The sequence below is a fragment of the Rhinolophus sinicus genome, chromosome 8 (genome assembly GCF_057876585.1).
Source record: "Rhinolophus sinicus isolate RSI-liver-muscle chromosome 8, RSI-T2T, whole genome shotgun sequence".
Classification (NCBI taxonomy): Eukaryota; Metazoa; Chordata; class Mammalia; order Chiroptera; family Rhinolophidae; genus Rhinolophus; species Rhinolophus sinicus.
Genome location: NC_142508.1, coordinates 61,050,216 through 61,074,401, shown reverse-complemented (window position 1 = coordinate 61,074,401; position 24,186 = coordinate 61,050,216). Strand labels below are relative to the sequence as shown.

General features: G+C 53.9%; 1 protein-coding gene across 1 annotated transcript in view; it reads left to right on the top strand.

Moving 5' to 3' along the window:
* The window catches only part of VAC14 (VAC14 component of PIKFYVE complex), a 94,256-nt gene that overhangs the window by 25,780 nt on the left and 44,290 nt on the right, over positions 1-24,186 (top strand). The window contains exons 11-13 of the mRNA XM_019757655.3: positions 5,321-5,465; positions 5,726-5,791; positions 19,514-19,670. Of these exons, the coding sequence (XP_019613214.1) occupies positions 5,321-5,465; positions 5,726-5,791; positions 19,514-19,670 (368 nt within the window). The remainder of the gene's footprint in view (positions 1-5,320; positions 5,466-5,725; positions 5,792-19,513; positions 19,671-24,186) is intronic.

Genomic DNA, 24,186 nt, shown 5'->3' with positions numbered 1-24,186 from the left:
AGATTTAGGGGGGACTCAGGTGGGTGCAGACTGGTCAGAAGGGATGAACTCCCAGACTGAAATGGTGGCAGACTAGGGAGGACGTTTGATAGATCTGAGATCTGTTTTGAAGGTAGAGTTGACAGGATTTGCTGATGAATGGAATGGAGTGAAAAGAGAAATGAAGGAAAGAATAACTTCTGGATTTTTTGGCTTGAGCCAAATCAGGCTCTCCTGGTATCATTTCCTAAGCTGGGGTGGCAGGAGGGGCACGTGTGAGTGGGCCTGTCAAGCGCTGTATTCAGGGGTCTCTGAGCATCCCCAGGAGCAGTTCAGGGGCAGGTTTGGGTAGTGGATTCTGGAACTCGGGGGTGAGGTCTGGGCAGAGATGCAGGGAGACTCGTGTGTCCTTCAGAGGAGATGCATTTTTGTTCTGAAGGCTGTGGGAGCCGGCGTTACAGGTGGGAGTGAGGGAGCAGACCTGTGATTTAGAAGAACCCCTGGCAACCCTGGAAAGGATAGAGGAGGGAGGGGGACAGAATCAGCAGTGGAAAAGCCTGTTGCAGACTTGTCACCATAATCTGGGCTACAGAGGATTGTCCTACTCCATGGGAGTGGCAGTGGAGGCGTGGGGAGGGTCAGGAAGAGGCAGAGATCCGGACATAACTGACGGGTCCTCCACCCACTGGAGATGGCAGCTGAGGACAGTGGGGTGGGGTGCCTGCTTCCTCTAGTTGGTGCTACCAGAGGGTAACCAGAGGAGCAAGATGGCATCTTCCAAGGTCACCAAGAAACGAAACCCACCCTGTGATTTTCCAGGTGTGCTGTTGCCCAGATCACCACCTGCAGTTGCCAGTTACACGCAGTTCAGGGCAGCAGAGGGTAACAGCTGGATGGGGGGCTCCTGTGATGACAGAAATGCATCCCTGCCTGGCAGAAAAGTTCCAGCAAGGGGGAGGACCCTGAGCCTCTTGTGGTCACTGACCCTTGGAGGACCTGACCAAAGTTGTGGACCCTCTTCCTAGAAAAATGCAAATACACCCAAAACTATGAATGTGCTTTCAGGGGTTTGGGGATCTCAAAGCCAATCCTTGCACCCCAGATTTCTAAAAATCGCCTCACTTTGACCTAAACACAGAGAATAACTGAGTAAACCCAAGGGCATCAGCTTTTTCTCCTTCCCTCATCCCCCTTCTTTCCCAGGATGTTCAGGGAACTCCAGGTGGCCCCAGGTTAACAGTAGCCACCGGGAAAAGCCACCTGAATAAGCAGGGGGTGACAAGGTCACTGAAGGTCTATGGTGACATCTGGGGCTCCAGTCAGAGGAGTCTGGGTTTTTTCACCCTTCAGCGTGTTGAAAGCCGGACTCCCTGGGAGGGGGTGGCAAGAGGGCTGGAGGAAGCATGCGCTCTTTGTCTCTCCCTCCCTCCCTGTCTCTTTCTTTCTGTCTCTCTGGTGCTGTTCTCCTCTCTCACAAATCCTCTGAGTGCTGGAGTCCCCTTTCTGGGCATACATCCTGACTACCATGCCTGGCTATGTGGCCCGGGGCAAGTAGCTTAACCTCTCCCTGCCTCAGCTTCCTCATCTGTCAGCTGGGTGTGATGGTAGTACCAACTTCATAGGGGTCTGGAGCTTAAATGGACTGAACTATGTAAAGCGCCTAGAACGGGGCCCTGGTCCACAGAAAGCACTTTACACATTCTGCCTACAATTATTATTACAAGAACCCTGTTAGTCTGTCCATTTTACAAATGAAGAAACGGGCCCAGAGAGATTAACGTCTTGCCCAAAGTCATTCAGCTAATTAGTGACCAAGTTGGAATTAAAGCTTGGTCTGTCTGACTATAAAGTCCATGTTTTTAACCCTTATTAATCGTAGTTGGAGAGTTGTAAAAGCTTCATTAGCGTCCCTAACTCAGCTGACAGGAGCCCCGGACAGGCACTGCCATGCGACTAGGCTTCTATTGTGATGGAGGGCTATGGTGTCATCAGTGACATTCAGTATAGGTCTCTGGTATGGCTAGCTGTCCTATACGTAAGGCAGGCAGAAAGATCTAGAAACCAGTGCTTCCCAAATTTTAGCATCTGCTGAAGAAAAGTTGTAACAATCTTTTGTAAGAAAACAAATTTGAAGTCAGAAACTTTTTTTTTTTTTAAGATTTACCTTCCGATTTGATTAGAGATGCGACATATGAGTAATACAAAGAGTTAGAAATTATAGGAATAATATGCTGCCTCCCAGAGAGAACCATTGGAATTTATTATTATTTAATGGTAATATCAGAAGCATTATTCAATAAGTCAGTATTTTAATAGCCACAGTAGCCCCATGCACTTAGAAATTGTAGTTTATATATGTGTAACATTCATTGTGAGATGCTTTATGAGAAAATGAGGTTTTACAGACACCTTGAAATAGCTCAGAAGCCCCAAGAGTGACTAGTCTAGACTTTTTGGAATCAGAGCAGAAATGTATTTTGAAGTGTGAGTGAACTCCCTTCTGTTCTCCGGGTAAGGTAAGCCAGGGCGTAAGGTGCCCGTCTCAGGCTCCACGTCAGCAGCTCAGGAGCTGAGCACGCCACCCAGAGTCCTGACTCCCCACTGAGCCTAGCACACAGCAGCCCGCCCCACCCGTAGCAGCTGAGAGCTGCCTCCTCAAAGGCGGGTGGGATCATCAGTCCTCGCTTCCTCTGGCACTGAGCTCAGTCTTCCTGGTGCCCTGAGTGTGTCTGCTTCCCTTGACCTTTTGGTTCAGACTATTTAAATTCAAATTGCCACTCCACCACTTACTGGCTGTATAACTTGGGCAGGTTCCTTAATGTCTCTGTGCTTCAGTTCCCTCGTCTCCGGAATGGGAATAACAGTGCTTCTGGTATAGGGCCTCTGAGGGAAATCACTGAGGCTCTGCAGGTACAGAGCTCAGCACAGCGCCTGACGCAGTCTTTATCCAAGAAACGTGAGCTATCGTCATTTTCAGTACCAGCGTCATCATTATTGTTGTCAGAGCCATGTGTCCTCCCCTCGCCCCTCAGCCTGAGGTTCATACACACTACTGGGCCTGAATGGCAGGGGAGAGTTGGGGGAGCTGGGCTTGGCACTGCCTTCCTCCCCCCAGCAGCCCAGTGCAGCTCTGAGTCCCCAGGAAAGTGAAAACAAGGCCTTCCTCCCAGGGGGGTTGTTTCAGCTAAGAATGTGGCAGTGAGTAGCTGCCAGGCACGGGGTCCTCCTGCTGTAGCTGGAACGCCCTGCGGCTCCTGCTGCAGAAAGGGACACGCCATGACCTGACCTCAGGCTCAGGGAGTTAGGAAAGAACAGGTGGGGGGTTGGTTTCCGTTCATTCCTCACTGCCTTCCGAGCTCCTGCTTTGGTAAGGCTTTGGGCTGTAGGTAAGCTCCTCAAGCTTCTCCAGCCCCAGGAGAAGAGCTGTAAGGGAGCTCACCGGAAGGAGCTCTGCAGGAGGCCAGCAGGATGGGGAAAAGAGGGACTTGGAGATAAGACTGAAAGTAGATCCTGGCAGGAGATGGAGTGTCTAGGAAATTGTCAGAGATGATAAGAAAAGGCTCAGGAAGCCGGGGATGTACTGCCAGCCTGCCACTGTAGAGCTGTCCACGGCGGTGGCCACTGTCACACGTGGCTGCCAAGTGCATGCAGTGTGGCCAGTCTGATCTGAGCTGTGCTGTTGGCACGAAATGCACACTGGCTTTCAAAGACTCGGGGCACAAAAAGGAATATAAAGTATCTTATTGGTGATCTTCATAGTGATTTATATTGATTATATGTTGAAATGATAATATTTGGGGTATATATTAGGTTAATTAAAATATATCATTAAAATTAGTCTCCCCTGTTTCTTTTTACTTTTTAATATAAAACCAGAAAACAAAGTTCCATATATGGCTCGCATGATATTTCCTATGGACAGTGAGCATGAGGGGTTGAGTGAGAGGGTGACAGGAGCCCACGTTCACTGCCCTCGACTCGTCTGTCTGTGCATTAGTTCCCCGTCTGTCTGAAGCTACCAAAGAACCTGGATGTTGGGTATCCTTGGAAGACCCCAGAAACTTCCAGTCCCATGGCTCCCCAGGAAGTCTCCGTGGCGGCAGCCCCAGCCAGAAGTTCAGGACTGCTGGGCCGTGGCCCTCACACACCCAGCCCTTCTGGCTTCCAGAAGATAGATGTGCTCACTGCTGCCCCCGAAATGAGCACCATGGGGAATCATCAAACCTTATTAAGTAGCAGTTCCCTTCAGCACTTACAGAGCTCAGAATCATGCCCTTTAGGAATTCACATCAAATAAGCTTCAGAGAGGCTGCAGGCGAATTAGGAAAGCACAGGCATTGGGTTCCTGATGCAAATAAATAATTGAGCAGCCTGGAAATACCACGAAAGACTGTTTTGTACAGGTGGCAACTGAAGCACCTGGCCTGGTCGTCGGGAAATGCAGCCCTGGTTGGCACTTGCCGTGGCACCTTTGGGCAAACAGTGTGATGTGTCGGTAGGAAGGCAGCCCCTCCCTGACAGCCGCAGGTTCTCTGCCCATGCCATCCCCACCCCAAAAAACTCTAGCCTCTGCCTGGGCCCATGCTTTGGGCAGAGAGCTGATGTCAGTGTCCCAGCAGCGCCCAACCTACTTGGGGCTGCCCAGCAAGACTTCACTCTGCCTGAGACCAACAAGGCTTCGGCCAGGAAAGTTGGGAGCCTGTGCCGCACTGGAGCAAAGCACGTTCTGCGCAGCTCCATTGCTCAGGCATAGGCTGACTCCCCCGACTGATGAGAAGGTTACCGCTTCAGAGGCAACTCAAGGTTTCTGAACCGGGCCGAGCACTGCCAAGTGCCCTGGCGTAGGACAGCTAAAAAGCCGTGATCCCTGACCCACCCGAGAGAGGCTCTTGGTGCCCCGTGAAGGCCCTGTTGGGCTTAAGGGGCATTATCAGGGTCTTCCCCTGGGCTTGCTGGGCAGGGTGGTTGGGTTTATCACAGAGGGTCTGGACATAATGTCCTGAAGATGCTCGCTGGCCTTTCAGCCCCGAGGTCTCCCGGGGCTCGGCTCGGTGACAGAGGAGAGGTTTTCTCCTGTAAAAACCAGGCTACTGCTGGGGAAAAAGGGGCAAGTGGCTGGGCGCCCAGCAGCCCAGCCTTCCATGCCCCCCCCCATCCCCCTGTGTGATTGTCACAGCTCCAGCCTTGGAAAGGATGGAGGGAGAGAAACCAGCCCTCTTTGAGCCCCACAAGGGTGCGTGTGGTCTGCCCACTCCCAGGAGAGCAGGGCCGGGTGCTGCCTGGCTTGGTGGAGAGCGCCGCGGTGGGCTTTAACTCTGCTCCTCCCTGGTCTCGCCCACAGCACGGAAAGGGCCCCAGTCACCCTCCACCTCGATGGGATTGTGCAAGTCCTGAACTGCCACCTCAGTGACATGGCCATCGGGATGATGACTAGGATCGCTGTCCTGAAGTGGCTCTACCACCTCTATATCAAGACTCCCCGCAAGGTGAGCCCCCAGGCCCATTGGCCCAGGAGGCCCCTCCACGCCAGGGGCTTTTTCTGGGTCCACCTTGGTTTTCGAAGGCCTGATGATGGATGCTTGGTAGGGTTTTGGCCATTTCTGTTCCGGAGAAACCTGACGAGCACGGTAGTGACAAGTGCTTGAGGAACCCTTGGCATCTGGGGGGGGAGGGCCGGTGGCCCGTGTGGGGGGATCCTGCCCGCGCTAGGGAGAGCTCACAGGTGCCCTGCCTCTCTGCTCTCCAGATGTTCCGGCACACAGACAGCCTCTTCCCCATCCTACTGCAGACGCTGTCAGATGAGTCCGATGAGGTAGGTTCCCCGTACCCCTGCCCCTGTGCCATGCTGCCCAGCCTCCCCTTGGCAATAACTGATGGGATCTCGTAGCTGAGAGGTGCTTGTTTTGTTTTCTGAAATCAACACCCCAAAATTGCCCATACCGAGAAATACTCGGTATTTCTCATACCGAGTAAGGTGCACCCTTTAGAGGGAAAGCTGTGTTTACTGCTCTTGGCTTTCAGAATAAGGACTCCTCTGTCAGCCCTTCTGAAGAGTGCACTGGGTCAGGGCATCTGCAAGGAAACCATTCTGTGCAGGAACTCACTGGTCCCTGGAAGGCAGTGGAGAGTGGCAGTGGGAGGCTTGGCTGTGGGTCAGGCGCCAAGTGCAAGGTTGGGCCCTGTTTCATTGCCTGAACTTGAGCAAGTCACTTCACGAGTCTGCTTCTCAGTTTCCTTCCATGTTCAGTGGGGTAGTAACAGCATATGGGGTTATAAGAATGAAATGCTCCACAGAAGATGCTAAGTGCTGTGTCGGGCACATGCTGAGCCGAGGCTCAGTAAGCACTCGTTGCATTATTCATTGCATCTGGACTCCATTTTGACCTCCAGCTTAAAATTGGACCCCTAAATTTTACTTTGTTGGGGTCACCAAGAGCTGCTGGTGCAGGCGAGAGGCTGGCCCTGATCCCAGGCAGCGGAGTAACCCCTAGTGGGAAGGCTGGCCCCGAAAGACGGGGAGAGCTGGACCCTCAGTCCTTCTGCCATCTGCAGCTCTCCGGCTGCACAACTTGTCCCTCGCTGTTCTCGGCAGCATTGTATTTGTGGAGTAGGGGTAGGAGAGTTCTTTTTCAGGGGCAGCAGTTATAGCGAGGCGTTGCCATTTGCAGGGTGACATCCCATCCCTCTACCCATGCAGCTCTAGGCTGCCCGTCGGATGTGACTGCTGCACTTTGACTCACCCTTCTCCTTCCTTCTGGGCTCTGGGCAACTGTGCGCTCCGGGCAGAGCTGTGTCCTCCATGAGGCAGTGGGTCCGTGAATCTCCCGACCTCACACACTGCCCAGTGGGAACATGGGAATGGACGAGGGCTGGAGACGGGAGGGAAAGAGGGACGTGGCTCACAACTTCCTGTGGAGGGAGGTACCTCCATCCTCCCTGGGCTGGTACCAGGCTAGGGTACGGCCCAGGGCAGTCGTCCTGCACCCTGAACCTGAGTTGAAAAGAGATGCAAACAAAATGAGAAAAACAGAGATACAGACAAGCAGGTATCTGCCTCTAGGTCCTCTAAGGTGCTCTACATTTCCAGAAAAATCCAAAACAGATGGTTTGGGAATATGCCCTTGACCCCACCTGCCTGGGCGCGTCTGTACACGCGCGCGTGCGCACACGCACGCACGCACACACCTCTCTTTCCCTTCCCCCACCACCCACTGCAGTGTGAGCCCAGGTGGACTTGGCCCAGTTCTGCCTGAGTTGAGAATGACTCACTGCACAGTCATAGCCCTCATTTCAATACAAAAAGGAAGAAAAGAACTTTGCTGATTGGTTATTTCTTTAGGACTTCACTGGAAGCAGCTGAGTTTTCAGTCCTTTAAATTGAGTTGTTTAATCCCATCCAGCTCTCTTTGCTTGCGGTTGGTTTTGTGTGCGTGTGCATTTAAAGGGAGCAGGAGGAGATGCAGTCCATTAAACAGCTCTGTGCGGTCGCGGCTGTGGAAATGCCATTTGCTGAAGCGCCAAATGTTGTCAGGGCTTTGGGGCACATCTTGTGTACGTCCCGCTGGGGAGAGGATTGCAGCTGCTCTGGGGGACAGTTGCAGGGGGAGGGGTGTTGCTGTAATAGGAGTGAAGAATCCCTGCTTTCCCATCTCTGGGGACGGATTTGGGGACCTTAATAATCAGTGGGGAGTCCTGATTCTGCCACTTCCTGCTTCTTCACCAAAATCATTCCTAAGTGTCCCCTGCCCAATCTCTTTGGTGCCCTTCAGGGCGTACTGCGTACTTGGCAGTGGACATACAGCCATGAATAAGGCAAACTCCCTCTTTTCCTGCCGCTTCCTTTCTAGGATCTCTAGAAAATGCTCTTTGTTGGGTTTTCCCAGTATTTCCAGACACACCCCTGATATCAAATCGGAGCTCCCTGGGGTTCAAGACCCCAAAGCCCACGCAATCAAATGGGACCATAGCCAGATTAGCGGGGAGGGGCCCTTCCTATCGATGGCCTTGTGGAGCCTCGTTCACGAATGGATACAACCCTTACGAAGGTTCTTACCTCCAAGCTGGGGGCCTCGAGGCGCAGGTTATCGCATGTCTTGGATAATTCTTAATGACAGCTTACCTGTATGAAGTTACTACTGTGCCAGGAATGGTGCTGGACCCTTCACTGTAATATCTCAGGAACCCTCAGCAATCCTGTGGGGAAATTACTGTTCCTATTTCCATTTTACGGTTCAGAAAACTAAAGCCTAGGGAGGTTAAGTAACTTGCACACAGCTAGGAAGTGGTGAGGCAAACTCAAAACTAGATCTGTTTGACTCCAAAGCCCATCGTTTTAAACATGTAACCACCATGCCTGTGTTTCATGACGTGTGACCTTGGCTGTCCCCGTCAGAACCAGCTGGGAGGTTGAGCTCGTGTCTCATTGTATCATCATCCCCATTTCAGGCCACCTTCTCATGTTCCACAAGTTCTTGAGAAGAGTTCTGGTTGGTGTGGAAAGGGGTGTGTATGCTGAAAAAGTTCTCCCTTTAGTCCCTAGACCCTTGTCCACTTTCTTATTGATTTCTAGGAGCTCTTTGTATATTGGGGACATTTGATTCTTCATCTTGTTGCAAGTGATTTGCTCTGCCAGTATGATTGTGATAAACCCACGTGTTCCTCTACCTTGGTGAGAGCCACTGGCCTCGGGACAGTGTGTGTGCAGATATTAACGATGCAGGAGCTGGGGGGACAGGGCTTCCGGTTCGAGAACCCTGGCTCTGCCCCACCACCACGTTCCGTAGTCCCATTGGCACGTGGCTGCCCGGGGATGTTTTGTCTGCCATTGTTCCCCTGTTCCACCTCTGTGACAGCTCCGTAGGGCACACTCTTCTGACATCCTCAGTTGTCTCTGCCTTTCCGTTATTGAGGATAAGTGGCTGTTTGCTCAGTAGCACCTGCTCCTTGCAGACTTTATCTGAAAATCCCTTTTGTCAGAAAGAATTTGTAGGTGTCAAATTGATATTCTTGGCACGAGAGTAGAAATCCTCCCATTAGCTAGAGATCCAATTACTTGTTTTTAAGTGAAAATGCACCCCTGATTCAACAGCCTGGAATGCGGGGCGCATGCTCAGAGCTTCCTGCTGGACCCTGGTGGGATGATGGGACCACTTCCTCCCCTGCCTGGAAGATGCCAGTTGTTGGCTGCCTCCCGAGCCTGCAGCTGCCCAAGTGAGCTCTGCCCATGAGCCCCAGAGGACGGGTCCTCTCCACGTTCCTGATGGTGTGGCTGGCCCGGCAGGGGCCTCGGAGTCATTTGTCACCGCCCCCCACTCCCAAGCACAACTGCCTCCCACCCTGCGATTTAAATCCTCGGTGTAATGGTGGGTACGTGTCCTTATACGCTTGTCCAAACCTGTAGAACGTACAACACCAAGAGTGACTCCTAATGTAAACCCTGGACTCTGGGTGAAAGTCATGCATCAGTGTAGTTTCATCACCCTCTCCGGCGGGGGTGTTGGTATCGCAGGAGGACGGGGGCAGGGCTGGTGGGAAATCTGCCTCCTGCTCAGTATCGCTGTGCACCTAAAACTGCTCTAAAAAATAAAGACTGTTTAAAACAAAGAAGAATGTAGAACTTAAAAAAAACAACCTCAGTCTTAGAAGAGACCCGGAAGGACCTCTAGTTCCCCTCTGACTGAACATAGAGTCCCAGACAGTCGGCCTCCAGATCTGAGCTTGAATCCCAGCTCTCACCCCTCCTCGCCATGGACCTTGGGTGGGGAGTCGAACCCCCCTGCCCTGTAAAATGGGGCTAATGACGTCTGCACTTGCCACCTAGACTCTTGTTTCAAGGGACCGTATAAAGTTCCCGCCTACATCCTGGCCCATCAGAACAACCTGTCTGTCGTTGAAGGTTCTTTGGGAGAAGTTGGCCATTTCACTGTGTTAAACTCTCCCACCCAGGAGCAAGGCTTATCTCAGTTAGGTAAGTCTTGTGAAGCTTTAGGGTCGGTTTTTGTAGGTCTTACTCATTCATGATGAAGTTTACTTATGGTACTTTATATTTTCGCTGTGATTTTGAGTGGTGTCCCTTTCCAGTAATTTTTCTCCCCGGGTGACAGTGCAGCCTGGCAGTGAAGAGCACGGGCTTGGAATCAGGCAGCCCCAGAGTCCCGTCCTGGCTCTGCCACTTAATAGTTGGCTGGCGTTGAGCCAGTGGCCTAGCCTCTCTGAGCCGAGTTTCCTTATCCAAAAACCAAGAATAACAGTGGAACCACTCTCCCAGGTTTGTTGTGAGGATCAGATGAGATCATGACTGAAATGCTCAGCACAGAACCCAAAACATGTAAACAAGTGGTAAACACCAGCTCCTCTGAGGCTGGTAATTCTGTGCAGGGCGCAATGGCAGAGACGCAGTCAAGTCGGGAAGGTGGGCTCTGTGTTGCCCAGGTCGTTCTTGCCTCAGCTTCAGCAGCAAAAGCCGGATGGCAGCTGTTCTGTCCTGGGTCCCTGCCTATCTTTGTGACTGTGTAGGTGGGCAGGGATTTGGGGGCTCATCATCCATCTCCAGGTCTTAGAAAACCCAAGGAGAAGATAGTGGGCAGCAAGACCGGTGCCCTCTCTGTGCTTTTTCCCTTCCCACCTCCTCCCCAAGGCGCCCAGCACCCCGGAGTCGGAGCTGCCCCGGGCGGGGAGCAAGGCCCCATTGTCCGCAGGTTGTGTTTGCAGCTCTGCAGGTGGAAAGGCTCCCAGCTGGGTCCGGGAAAGGAGGAGAGGTGGCATCGTTGGCAGAGGACCTGCATCAGGGCCTTTTGCTGCCGCAGACTCTTGCTCAAAAACAAAACCTTCAGATTCCACTGAGATCTGGAAGGGCATGCCCTGCTGGGGCTCTAGATGCAGCCTCCCCAGACTCTGCTCAACATCTCAGAATTGGGGTGTCTTTCGTGTTTAGAGCAGAGGTTCTCAACCTAGGAGAAGCCTCTAGTTTCAGAATAACTGTGAAGAGAAATTGCAGACAGGAGCTTATAGCTTATGTGACTATAGAAGCACAAGAAAAGAATGAGAACCCCCTTTCTAGAAAATTTAGAAGGTAGCACTGTGAGGGCATTGTTCATGGCAGTGCTAGAGTATCCAGCTCAGGAACCCATTAACTGCATGGAGAGCACGGCTCCGCCATCGAGCACACCCGCTGTGACATGCAGCCCTGACCTGGGAGGCTGGGATCGGGCAGGTCGGTCTAAGGAGGGATTTGGGGGCACCTAACAAGAGCACTTGAAGTACACCATGGGAGGAGTGTTGTGTCCCAGTCCAGGGGGACTCGGTGCCTCCCCTGACCTCAGCCCTTGGTACATCTCAGAAGGACCCAGACCCGTGGGGCAGGAGCTCAAGGGCTCTTCTCGCCTTTGCTGAGTCCTGAGAGCAGAGGGTTCATCAGCTCTTCTCTTTGGTGCAAAACTTGGCCCATCAACTCACTGGAGGCCTCACCAGCAGGGGGCTCACGGGAGAACAGACAGGGCTGTGTTGGAGGGATGTTTGACTCTCGGAGAAGATTTCACTTATTTTCATGGTCCAGGTCCCAGAAGAAACGGAGCTAAAGAACTGAAGAGGTTCTCAAACATCTCAAAGGAGAGAGCTCACGGGGGCCAAGCTGAGTGCGCAGAAGCTAAGACTCGTGTAAGAGACAGCAGGAGAGCTCTGGGTTGTGCTGTGACAACAGACCGGCAGCCTGAGCCCAGTGCCCAGGGCACATTGGGGTGGGCCTGCCGTTGGCTTCCTCTGTCTCGGAGCAACAGCCGTGTTGTCCTGTCGTGTCCCTCTCCTTCTCCATCCTTCATCCCCCGCAGTCCCTGTAAATGCTCCCTTGACTTTCCCTTTCCCAAGGAACCTTTGTCACTATGATCTGGCGGGTGGGTCAGCTGAGCCCAGGGGCTCATCTCTCTGCTTTAAGGGGACCTAGTTATTGACAACAGGAACTTCAGCATGGGGTCCCACCAGGGGATGCCCCGAACCTGAGAGCTGTGCCGTGAGGAATGGTGGGGAGGACTGAGTCCCATCGGTTCCCCTTCTGACTCGAGTTCCATGGTGACAGGAGGAAGGGCCTGCTGTTGGAAAGTGGCCATACCTCAGTGTTGGCCCCAGAAATGAGGGCTTCCATCTCATTAGAGGCCCCTTCATTAGAGGGCAGCTTAGAGACTGCTGACAACCCGTCTAACACCCCCACTGCCGGCTTCCTCCCTTCACCATGGTGGGTGCTGTGTGTCGGACCCCACGTGTCTGTGTGAGGAGATAGGGAGAAGCGGAGGGCAAACACCAACGTTTATGGCATAGTTCAGAGTGCATTGCATCTGTTGTCTTAACAAGTCTGCTGGCAGTCCTAGGGTCGTTTTAATTTTCCCCAGTTTGACATAAAAGGAAATTGAGTCATGAGGAGATGTCTTGCCTAAGGTCACACCACCAGGAGCCAGAATTAGAAGTCAGGTCTGTCTGATTCCAGAACTTCTAAAACCCCACACAAGTTCTGACCTTGCCGCAGAGTGGGGCAAAGGTCCAGTGGATTGGGGTCACTGCTTTATCCAGGCCAGCCCCTCGCATTGCATTGATGGTATTCTGTCCTTGCCTGAGCTGCAGTTCTGGATGCACCTTCTCTGAGCACTTGGCTCTGATCTGCCCTGGCGGCTGCCCTGGGCCCCGTCCAGAAGGAGTGGGGCCAGTGGCTGGGTGGCTGAGGGGCAGTGTGGGAAGTGGCCCGGGTGAGGAACGGGAGGGCAGGCCTCTGGTCCACGCTGCCCCACTCTCTGTGGGACTAGCAATTCCACGGCGTGTCCTCACCTCAGTTTTCTTTCCCAAAATTCAATTGGACTGGATTGTGTTCGTCCCGACGTTGTGTGGTCCTGACTCGACTCCCCGGAATACTAATGCGGCCTGCTCAAAAGTGGACAGTCTTCTGGAAGAATGGGACTTGTTTTTCCTTCTCATATCCTTGCCTCAGTTTTTATTTCATTCCAATTTTCATTCCATCCACTCTCCGAAACAAACCAAAACAACTCTTCAATTCCAAAGATTTCTTTACAGTCAGATGGTACGATGGGGTCAGATGTCAGCCCAGAGACCCGAGGGGTAGATGTCAGAGCCCAGAACTTGGTTCCTCTTGCCAGGGGCCCACCCCAGGTGGGGAAACGAGCAGGGCCCAGGATGGATATCCCGAACCAGAGAGGCATGGACCCCTTACTCCTGCAGCTCGCCTGGGGTCAAAGACCTGGGACACTTGGCCACTCAGCTCTCCCTATGGCTGACCTGCAGCATGGTAATAGGCAGTCACAGTCCCCAGGGACAGCCAGCACAGGCACCGCAGTCACCGCTAGGGGTCCTGGGAGGACTTTGGTCTTCTGAAAAGAGCCCTTGGCAGGGAGGAGGGGGAACCAGTGGTTAACAGTCCCAGAATCGCTCCTGGCAAGAGGTCCTCTGCTCACTCTCATTCTGTCATGTTTCTGTACTTTGTGCTTTCAGTTCCCCACCTCAGCCACCCTCAAATAAATGGGGGACCCACAATAATGCTGTTGGCCTGGTGGCATCCATTCTGGGGAAGGCAGGTTTGTGTGCCGGAGTATTTATCGCTGTCTGAATTCCTCCCACTCATGCGCAAGTAAGGACCAGATGCAGCACAGTCACTAGAGTAAGTGGGTGAACTGGGGATGCGTGCTGCCTGGCCCACCGGCTCCTGATGAAGGCAGAGGAGGCCTGAGAAGGGTGGGAAGGGGGGAGGCTGGCTTTTCCCAAGTAGGGCCCATCTACATGAGGGATTCCACAGAGGGGAGCTGGACGGAAGCCCTACGACAGAGCCATCCAAACCAGGGCTGTCGTCAGGACGCTCGGGAGCTTTTGAAAACCCAGCTGCTTGGGCCTCAGTTCAGACTTCCTGATTGTTTGCTCAGGGGGGGCCTCGATGCCTGGGCACTGGTATTTTCCACAAGTTCCTAGGTCGGATTTTCATGCCCATCTCTGGTTGAGAACCGTGGGTACAGACCCGCGTAAGATCCTCTCGGAAGACGACAGGCCCTGCCCCTAGCTCTCAGCCTTACGCCCTCTCTCCGTAGGCCTCAGGGAGGTGGCCAGGCCAGGACCCCCTGTTTTCACCTTGCACCCTACTGAGTGCTCATGGCATCTTCAGAAGTCGGAAATTCTCCCAAGATGTGTGTTGATTTTTCCTCCTCTGGAGATGACCACAGCTGGAATCAGCTGAATTTCCCTGACAGCTTCCTGTTGGCAGTTGACGAGGCCCATGGTCAGGGCAGGTTGTTTTGGTGATGCTGAGGACGCCCCATCTCCCCACTGCTGACAGGAAGAGCTACCGCCTAACACTCACTTGCTCCACACCAGACCCTGTGCTGGGCGTCATTGAATGTGCATGATCTCAGTTCATCTCCAGCACAACCCCTCAAGGGGAGCTTCTGTTGTGTCCCCCACTTTACCTAAGAGGAAACCGAGACTCAGAGAAGTGAAGCAACTGGTCAAGAGCTCGGCTTAGATACTCCATGAAACCTTATTTGTCTCACTCACACACATACATACACACACACACACACACACACACACACTCATCCTGCACATCAAGGCTGGCCAAGTCCCCGTCTGTGTCGTTAGTCCCCTGGTCACACTCTATGGGACAGAGGCTGTGTCTAGCACATAGCAGGCACTCAAACATTTTGTGAGAAAGTGAACAAGTAGGATGGGGGGTGGATGGTGAACTGATCCCACTCGAGCCTTCCCCACGCTCCTGGGCCCTCCCCAGCAGACAGGGAACTGGGCCTGGAGAAGAGCCTGCCTGCCTCCTCAGCCAGAGCTCCGTGTAGCTTGGGATTAAGCAGAGACCTGGAGGCAAGCAGGAGACCAGGGAGCCTGTGCTGCTCTCCTGGTTGCCATGGACCCGCGCCCTAGAGACAGCTGCCCCCACCCCCCATCGCCTGGTAACCGCTGTAACGGTGTGTGTGCTGCTCCTCTGCTGCCCTCAGCACAGCAGGCTTTTCCCCATTCCCTGCCTAGCTTATGGGGGAAATTTATAACCCTGAGAGTGCACCCTCTTGGTCAGGGGTCTGGCATGATGCAAATGAGCAATGGTTGGCATCAGCAGGAAGGAGACCCTGGGGGTGGGAGGGAAGGGGACCTGGGGATTCGGACTCCCAAGTTGTCTTGTGAGGCTGGCCTTTTTTTTTCTCTACCCCCAGAGGGATGGTGACTGCAATGTTTTAAGCTGCCAGTACCCACACTGTGTTAGTGGAACTTAACAGTAAGAATTAGGTGTGAGCCTTTGGCATATTTTTGCATATATGGTGCAGAACTAGGCACTTAGGTAAGGATTTCAAAATTTATTAAAAATGGAAAAAGAAAAGCAAGAGTCCTGATCCCTAAGGACATGCCTTCAAAGTCAGTCAACACAAACCAAGATATAATCTTTTGTTTTTTAAGTTCTTTTTGCTTTACTGAGACAAACGGTTTTTAATCAAGGTGGCTTTCTCAATGGTAAATAAAATAGGTCTAAGCCTACACGATCCTTCTCTCCCAGCCCTAAATTTAAGTGTGCTTTTTGGCAGTGCTTTCCTTGCTGGTTGCAGAAGGCAGGGCTATAGGAGCCGCCCTCCAGGAGATGCTGTGCATGGCCTGCTCTGACCCTGAGAATGTTACCCCTTCCCAGGCCGTTTAGTCTGTGTCCAAGTGGGGCCTGCAACCGTCCCTGTGGCCTTCCCTCACCTCCCCCAGGAGACTCGTCCTGGGATGACAACCTGGCCTAAGAGGGTCTGTTCTCTGACCCATTCCACCAGCAACAGGAGCCATTCTGTATGTGGTTGGGGACCAAGAGCCCGATCCGCTGGGCTACAGCCCTTGTAAAGGAAGCGGAAGGCCTCCCAGCTTCTGTGGAAGCCTGGCTTCGGTCCCTCCGCACTTACTCTCAGTTCCACTTCCCAAGAGTTAGGAACAGCCCAACCTGACCCAGATCTCCGGCACATCTCCTGCACGGCCCCACTGCTCTGGGAAGAGGCATCAGGTAGCCCTTGGCAGCGGCCCCCTTGGGCCAGACTGCAGCCTCCAGGACCTTTAGCCTGAATTCACCTCTTCTGCCAGCACCTAGTGTGTCCCTTGGAAACACTTTTGCAGCTTCCTCCTGGCTGGGACTGGAGAGGGCCCAGCTTGGGGATTTCCTTTGCTTCTCTCAGGCCTGGAAGGCTGAGCCAGTGGACATCTGGAGCCCAATCAGCTGACCAGTGGCCTAGCCAAACTTTTGACAAAAGTTTCTTAGAGATAAGTGGGTAGAATGAAGGGGGCGGCCTCTCCATCCATCCCCTTGGCCGAAGCTGTTCAAAACCATCCATCTTCCATTTCCTGCCTGGCACTGTAGATCAGCAAGTATTTATTCAGTATCTGCTGATGCCTCGCCCTGGGACTTCCTGGTCAGGAGTCCTGGTGGGAGGCAAGGACGGATCTCCCAGCCTAGGGACGTGGCCTTGCACAGCTCTGGGTCTCCAGCTGTTCCCAGGTGGTGAAGGAGTGGCTGGTAGCACCTCAGGGACAGAGAAAAGGGAGTTCCTGCCACAAGGGGTTTTCCAGGACTGGTCTGTGGACCAGATGTTGGGACAGGGCGTGCCTGGATGGACCATTGAAAGCAGGAAGGGAAACAGCTGCCATCCCAGAGAGACTGTCCCTGGCTTGCTGGAATGCAGTGGCCCCGTCCATATGATTCCCCTCCCACACTGAAAGATGCCCTTTGCTGGTGTCTAGTCCCCGCCTAGAAGGAAAGGCTTTCTCAGGAATCCCCCAGCTTCCTTGTGTTTGCTCCCCAAGCCATAGAGGGTATGAAGCCCCCTCCCGCTCACTCCTGTGGCCTTCCCTTCAGAGTTGCTTTGTCAGATGTTTTCCACACCCAGTTGCCACCGACCTTTTCACTCCAAGATGGCCAGCTCACTCCGCTCCAGGATGAGGGACCAGCTGATGTGTCTTCCCCACCCCCAGCCTGTTGCCATGGTAACGGCAGGCGCTCCTGCTCCTGCAGAATATTGCTTTCTTGTAACCTTCCTCCCTCCCTCTCTTTCCCCCCTTCTTTCTCTCACACAAAAAGAAAGCACAAGTGTTTTATATTCATTTTGCAAAAAGCTGTGCAGTGCATACTAATTGGCGTGGCTTCCCCCTACTTTGAGCCTTTCCCATTCTCGGAGCCAGGATTACAGGGCAGCCTGCTCGTTGGAGGGAGGACTAGCGCTGCTTCTAGAGGCCAAGAAGCGCATCTGTAGCTCAGGGCCTTTCGTCTAGTCCTTGAGCAGGTGCCCCGTAAGCAAGGCTGCTGAGGTCGCTGTGTCCTTGTCCCAGAGCATCCTGTCCACAGACCAACAGCTATGGGTTCTTCAGGGGGTGGAGCACTAAAACCCTGGCACAGAGACACAAATCCAGGTCCAGCTGGACGGCGGCCCCTCTGTTGCCCTGTCCCAGGCCCCTGTTGACATTGCCTCCTAGGGCCTTCCCTCCCAAGGGGACTTCTCGTCGCTCCCCAGGCTGGACTGAGTGGGGTTTGCTGCTCAGCTGGACTTGATGAGCACAGGAGCCTGGATGTCAGAGCCACCTCGGAACCCCCGAGTGGCATTCCACAAGCTCCGCATTCCCCTCTTCAGGCCATTCCTTGCCCTCCATTTTGGCAGCCCCGACCCCTCCTTGCCTGTAGGAGGCTAGAGGAGATTGTGGTGCTATTCTCCCAATCCTGCTCTGAGGGACTGGAAGGCACCGTGTGCGTGCGTGTGTGTGTGTGTGTGTGTGTACATACAAGTACATGTGGTGTTGCCCCAGGCAGGGCTGTCTGTCTTTGGGCTTTTTGCCAGCCCCTGGGGACTGGAGACAATTCTTTTGATACGTAAGCACAGGAGGAGTGGCTGGGATTACTGCAGGAACCTGTAGACAACACTTCCAGCTTTAATTGTGCAACTGAAGTGTAATTTGCATTCATTTGCCATTTGGTGTTAAACTTTCTAAAAGAAGAATTCAGAAAGTAAAATATGCTGCTTTGCTGGCTGTGCTCTCCAATGGGGCGGGAGGAGGTGGTACAGAGATGGGCGGTGCAGCTTCTCTTCGTGGGGAATGAAGTCTGAGCCCGCCATGTGGGCACCACTGCCCCTGCCCCGTCCCTACTCCAGGGCCGCTGACCGTGTTCTGCTGTGGTGCCAAAGGTCTTGTAACACAAGTGATGCATCAAGTGTCAACTATAATCTTCATGACAGCCTTCCCCAGATGAGGAAACTGAGGCCCAGGTACTTCCGAAGCACCCCGTTCCCCTCAGGCCAAGTTGCTGACTGCCATGGCACTTGCGGCACATCTGTGACCTCCTCAGAGTCCTGTCCTGTTCAGCTTTGCATCTCCTCAAACCAGCACAGGTCCCTGCCCGCAGCCGGTGCTCAGTAGCTGCTGCAGAAGAGGGGTTGTGCGGCTGAAATTAACTGGTGCTCCAGTTTGGGTTTGAAATGGACTCCTGTTACCTTGAGCAGGTGACTGTGTGTAAGGTGAGACTCACAACAAGTGAAGGCATGAATTCTGGCTGGCTGGGAGCAAGGACAGGTTCCTCCTCTGGCCTCCCCCTTCTCTTGCAGCCTGGCCCTGGGGCCACTCAGAGGTTGGGGACATTTCGCAGTGGCCAGGCCTCTAAGGTGTTGCTGCTTCTTCCTAAGCGTCTTTTCTGACTGGGAAATCAACACCCATCGGCAACGTGGTGTGGGTCAGTGTAGCCCTTGTGGGGACGGGATCAAGCTGAGTGTGGCCTGGCGCCAGCTCCCTCGTACTTTCTCACTTGCTGCCTGGAGGATGAGTGCCCTTGTACACCTGCGCAGCCAGGCCTGAGAGGAAAAGCCTGCGGTTAGGGGTACAGTGGGGCTGACAAGATGTGAAGACACAGGTCGCCTCCTCGAGCCCTTCAGCTCTCCTGGGAGTCCGAACCAGGTGTGAGAGTGTGGGAGGTCAGCGAGGCCCACCACCATCACCACCACCATGGCCATGGGCAGAGCAAGAGGCAGATTGCTCTTGAGGACCACGGGATTGGGAATTAGGGTGCCAGTTGGGGGTTTTAACTTGACGTTTTTTTAGGTGCAGTTCACATATCATTCACCCTTTTAAAGTATACAAGCAACTCGGGGTTTTAGCATTTTCATGTGGTGGTGCATCCTTCACCACTGATTACAGAGCATGTTCCTCACCCCAAAAAGAAACCCTGTGGCCATTAGCAGTCACCTCCTGTGTCTCCTTCCCCCAGCCGCTGGCAACCACTAATCTACTTTCTGTCTCTATGGATTTACTTATTCTGGACATTTCACATAGTGCATCTGGCTTCTTTCACTCTGCAGAAGTTTTTAAGGTTCATCCGTGTTGTACCCGGTATCAGACCTTCATTCCTTACTATCGCCAAGTCACTCCCTGGCGTGGATATGCCACATTCTGTTCTCCGTTTATCAATCGATAGGTGTTTGGAGTAACATCCACAGCTGCCTGTGGAGGTGCTTGTCCCTCATCATCCGCGTTTCTTCCCTAGGTTATCCTGAAGGATCTGGAGGTGTTGGCAGAAATTGCTTCCTCCCCTGCAGGCCAAACGGATGACCCAAGCCCCCTCGATGGCCCTGACTTCCGGGTCAGCCACTCCGAGCTTCAGATGCCCACCGCTGGCAGAGGTGGCCTACTGACCACTCCTGGTAAGTAATCCCCTGACGAGTCCAGCCTCACGGACCTGGGAATGCTAGTGCTCGGTCTCGTCCTGGACTGGACCATCCTTGGGGCTATCACTCATGAGCCCTGAGCTCTGCCAGAGTGTGACAGGTTAGTGGTCTGCCACTCTCCAAGAGGCACGTGGACCTCGCCATGCTGCTGCCTCCTAGCTCACACTCGAGCAGCCCCGTCACCCCAGGGAGAAACCCTCGTATCCCTTTTTCCTCATCTTCCTGCACTGGTTCATCCTTTGGAGCCATTGGCTAACTGTAAAACCGTCTGAATCAGCTGATTGTCTCTTTCCTTGGGGCAGCGTCTCACCAGTCAGGAATCAAGCGGCTTTGGAGTTGAGTCTCACAGGTGGAAGACTAGGCAGCCATTTCCTTCCTCAACAAGAAGCTAAAAATAGCTCTCAACATGGCAGGCAGCCCAGGCAAAAGACAGCATAATTCAAACAGGATGTTTCCGGGCAGCCCTTGGCCATGAAGGTGGCCGTGGCGTTCCTGGTGGTCACCCTTCGGGCTCCTCCTAGACATCAGCCGGCCCTGCTCCCAGGCCAGTGCGATGTCCAGCACCTCCCTCCCAGGTAGATGCCAGTTCCCGCCAACGACACCATCCTGAAAAATGCCCAGGGATGCACGTCAATAGGAAAGTACCCAGAGAATCTTGGGTGTTTGCCTGGAGTCTCTTTGTCCCCTGAGCAGCTCTTGACATCCAGGCACAGGCCCTAGACAGCTTTTCTGATACAGAAGCCAGACATCAAATAGATTTGGGGCCTTTCGGCAGCAGCCTCCCTCCTGCAGGCCTCCCAGGCTGGTCCTAGAGAACACCTGGAAACACCTGCTCACTGGAGCCACCGGAACCCTGACTGCAGGCCTGATGCACCCCAAGACTGCGAGGTCATCACAGAAGGCCCGGTGCATTGAAGACGTCTCCCCAGTGAACTTGAAGTCCAGCCCCACCCTGGCCCTTGCCGCAGGGTATCATGTAGGACCCCAGGCTTTTGTCCACACCACTGCACGCACTCTGCTTGCAGCTGGTCCCAAGTTTCCAGCTGTTTCTGACTGAAGCAAGGGAGGAGTGAGGGGCTCTAGCAGCAGCACAGCTTCCTTCTCTTGTTTCCCCAGGATGCAGTGGTTTCCTTGCCAACAAGCCCAGTTTCCTCTGGGCAACCAGAGGCCATAGTCAGGGAGGCTCCCACATCCTGACCCGGGACCCCTGCTGAGGTTTCCACCCTCTTTCCCACAGCCCAGAACTTCATTCTCCATTCGTGTCCTCAACGCAGCCCTTGGCAGTCAACCTGAAGTCCTCCGGATGGATGGCAGGAATGCCACAGGTGGAGTGTGGGGGCCAAGCCTTCATGTGGGGGTAGGACCCTGCTGAGAAGGGTGAGAAGCAGAAGGCTCTTCCTTGGAGAAGTGGGGCAGGAACTGGGTGGCAGTGAGACCTGACTGTAAGAGGACGGCCGCAGCCAAGATGAGGCACCTGCCAGGGCACAGTCTGGCCCTCAGGTGCCCTGGTTGGAGCATGTCTCCCCAGTGGGAGAAGCAAAGAGCTAAGGCAGCACAGCCCCAGGCGGGGGAGGGGAAGGACGCCTTGGTCTCCCAGGACTCTGATCTGTTCCTCTGTCTATAAAGTGGCTTTTCTCTCCTTCCTGGGCACAGAGACGTGGAAGAGTGAAATGCTTACTAGCTGGTAGAGGATGGGACAGAAAAATGGCTGCGGGCAGCCCAGGTCTTCTGGACAGGGCCAAGGGCTCCCTACAGAAGCAAGTCCTTTCAGCTGATTGGGAACAAGGTCTGGGGGACACGTGGATGGTAAAGCACTCTGAACCCCAGCTCCTGGCCCCACCAAGTTGGGTGGGCCGCTAACGAGGCTGAGGCAGTGAAGACTTGCCCCAGCTCACCAAGGCTGTCAGACTGGCTCACATCAGCCAGGGACTCACCCTGAATTCATAGAAAAATAACCAAGTCTGCCAGACGGGAAGAAATTACATCCTGGAAAGAACAAAGAAATGCCTGCAGCCAGTAATGCTTCTTGATTCAAGGATTCACAGCGCTGAGCGCCACGCACTTAGCCTGAGACCCCACGTGTGTACTTCGAGGAGTGTGGGAACCACGCATGCTTGTTTGTGTCCACAGCTGGCACCAGATTTTTCAAATGAGTCTAATTTTAAAAGGTCAAGGTCAAGCTCATACCAGTAATAGAAGAGCATGGGAAGCCAGAGCTGGTCCTTAGCTGCCTTGGGGAGGGCACGTACCAGGCACCGAGGTGGTCGAGGGTGGCTGCTAGGTCAGAAAGCATGCAGGAAGTGTGCACGCATTCCTCTGCGGGCTGCTCTGTCACATTACTTCTCAGGCATGCAAGCAAGGGGGTCATTCTGTGTGTTTCCATCTAGCTGTACATGTGGACAACGGCTGCAGAGCCAAACCCTCTTCCTGTTTGGATTCTGCTTTGCTCTGGCTCTCCAGGGCACAGCTCTGAGAACTTGCAGACTGCAGTGCTGTGTCTCTTTAGGGTAGATTCCCTCACCCAACCCCTGTAAAGGGATTTTCTGGAAAGCCAAGGAGGCAGGGAGTCTAGCAAAGATGAATTCGGTGGTGTGTGTAGGAAACCAAATGGCCCCACCAGTGTGTTGGGTCTGTAAACTCAGATGGTGCAGATTGCATGCAGCAGTAGGGTAGCTGCTGTGTTGACCTAACTATGCCACACACTGGGCCCCAGAGCCCACAAGGCAGAGTTGCCCACGTGGGATTTTCCTCTTGCCTGCTCGACTGTGAACATTTGACCCTTCACTGCAATCGTACGGGCAGAGGTGATGGTGTCGCTTCTCCCGCACCCTCTTCGTTCCTGACCTTTGCAGAGCTCCAGGCTGGGAAGAGGGCCACCTCTGGGAGAGTCAGGAGGGGTACCGCCTGGCTGAGTAGCCCCGAGGGAAGCCTGTGGAGGGATACCACATTACCCTGGCTCCCTAGACTGTGATTTGGTGAAACGAAATGAAACAATCGCTTGGGTCTCCTATGACTTGGCAACTTTTGTGCCTTCTCTGCCTATCTCCACTCAGGGGGATGTGAGCCTAGGCTCTGCCAGGCTCTGGGGAGAGGGGATGTTGAGCCCCCCTCGAGCAGACCCAAGGGGCCTGACCCGATACTGTGCAGAATGCTGCTTGGCAGGAGCAGGAGGCGTCTAGGACCAGCCCCTGTTAGGGACACGCCTGGCCCTCCTGGGGCTTGGACCCCCTGCTGCAGGAGTGGGAGCAGCCTTCACCCAGCCCAGCACACTGGGACAGTCTGGGCCAAAGGTCACCCAGGACTAAAACCCAGGCTTCCCTGCCCTTCCTTCCATCCACGGGGCCCATTCTTGGTTGGATAAAACTGCTCATATCAGGGCTCTCTGGTCCAAAGTGGATTTGATCCCAGTTCTCAAAACATGGGCAAAAGGGAAAAGTTCTGATTTGGTTTTGTTCCTTATGGCCCAGGCTGGTGTGCCCAAATGCAGAAAGAAGTTCTAGAAGAATGCTAGCAGGCCATCCCTGTTGAGCTCTTACTAGGACTGCTTCCCACATGTCAGCTTCCTGAGCCACACTGTGGATTAGCTCGCAACATCTCTGAGGGGAACACCACTGCCATTCCCACCTGGGAGGAGGGATCGCGACAGCATCGATGCTAACCCAGGGGCCTGGCCTGAGAGCCTGCTCTCTTCACCCCCACACTCAGAGGATGGGAACACAGGCGAACCCCAGGCTTGACCAGCACTGAAAGCTTCTGCCACCCGAAGAGAGGAGCAGAGCAGTGGTAGCCAGGCCTGTGGTCTCCTCTGGGTGCTGGGTCGTGACTCCAGTCTGGCAGTTTTGGGGGTAGCCCTCCTCTTCACAGTGACTTCAGGGACCCCATTCTGGCCTTGGGCCACCTCAGCACCTCATTTCTTTCCCTTCTGCTGGGTCTACCTCCTCCAGCCGCACCAGACCATTTCCCAGCCCCCAAAAACTTTACCTGTTGCTCTTTGAGCCTTAAAAGCCCTTCTTCCCACACACTCTTTTTAGGAAAATAGAAGAGCACAGGTGCTGAGCTTGGAAAGACCTAGACTTATAGCCCAGCTCTGCCCTGCCTGTCCTAGGACCTTGGGCACGTGTCCTGCCTCCTCTATAAATTGGGCGATGGGCGGTTGGAGGCTCTGTGAGCTCTTGCATGGAAGGGGCTAAGATAAATCCCAGTGCAGCGCTGCCTTCGTTCCGTCCTTACTATAAGGACTCACACGTGCTTCAGGACAGGGCAGACGGCGCGGACCAGACTCCTGTGCTGCTGCTGTGCCACCGCCCGTCACTGTGCAGGGTGCTGGGCTTCACATCTGTTTCCCGCCTTGGCTGTGACTTCGTAGAGCCGCGTTTCTCAAGGTGCAGGTTGTGCAGCGTCGGCGTTGCCTGGACGCTCAGAAATGGGGACACTCTGGCCCACCCCATACTCAGAATCCCGTTGTACTAGGATCACCAGGTGACTTGTGTGC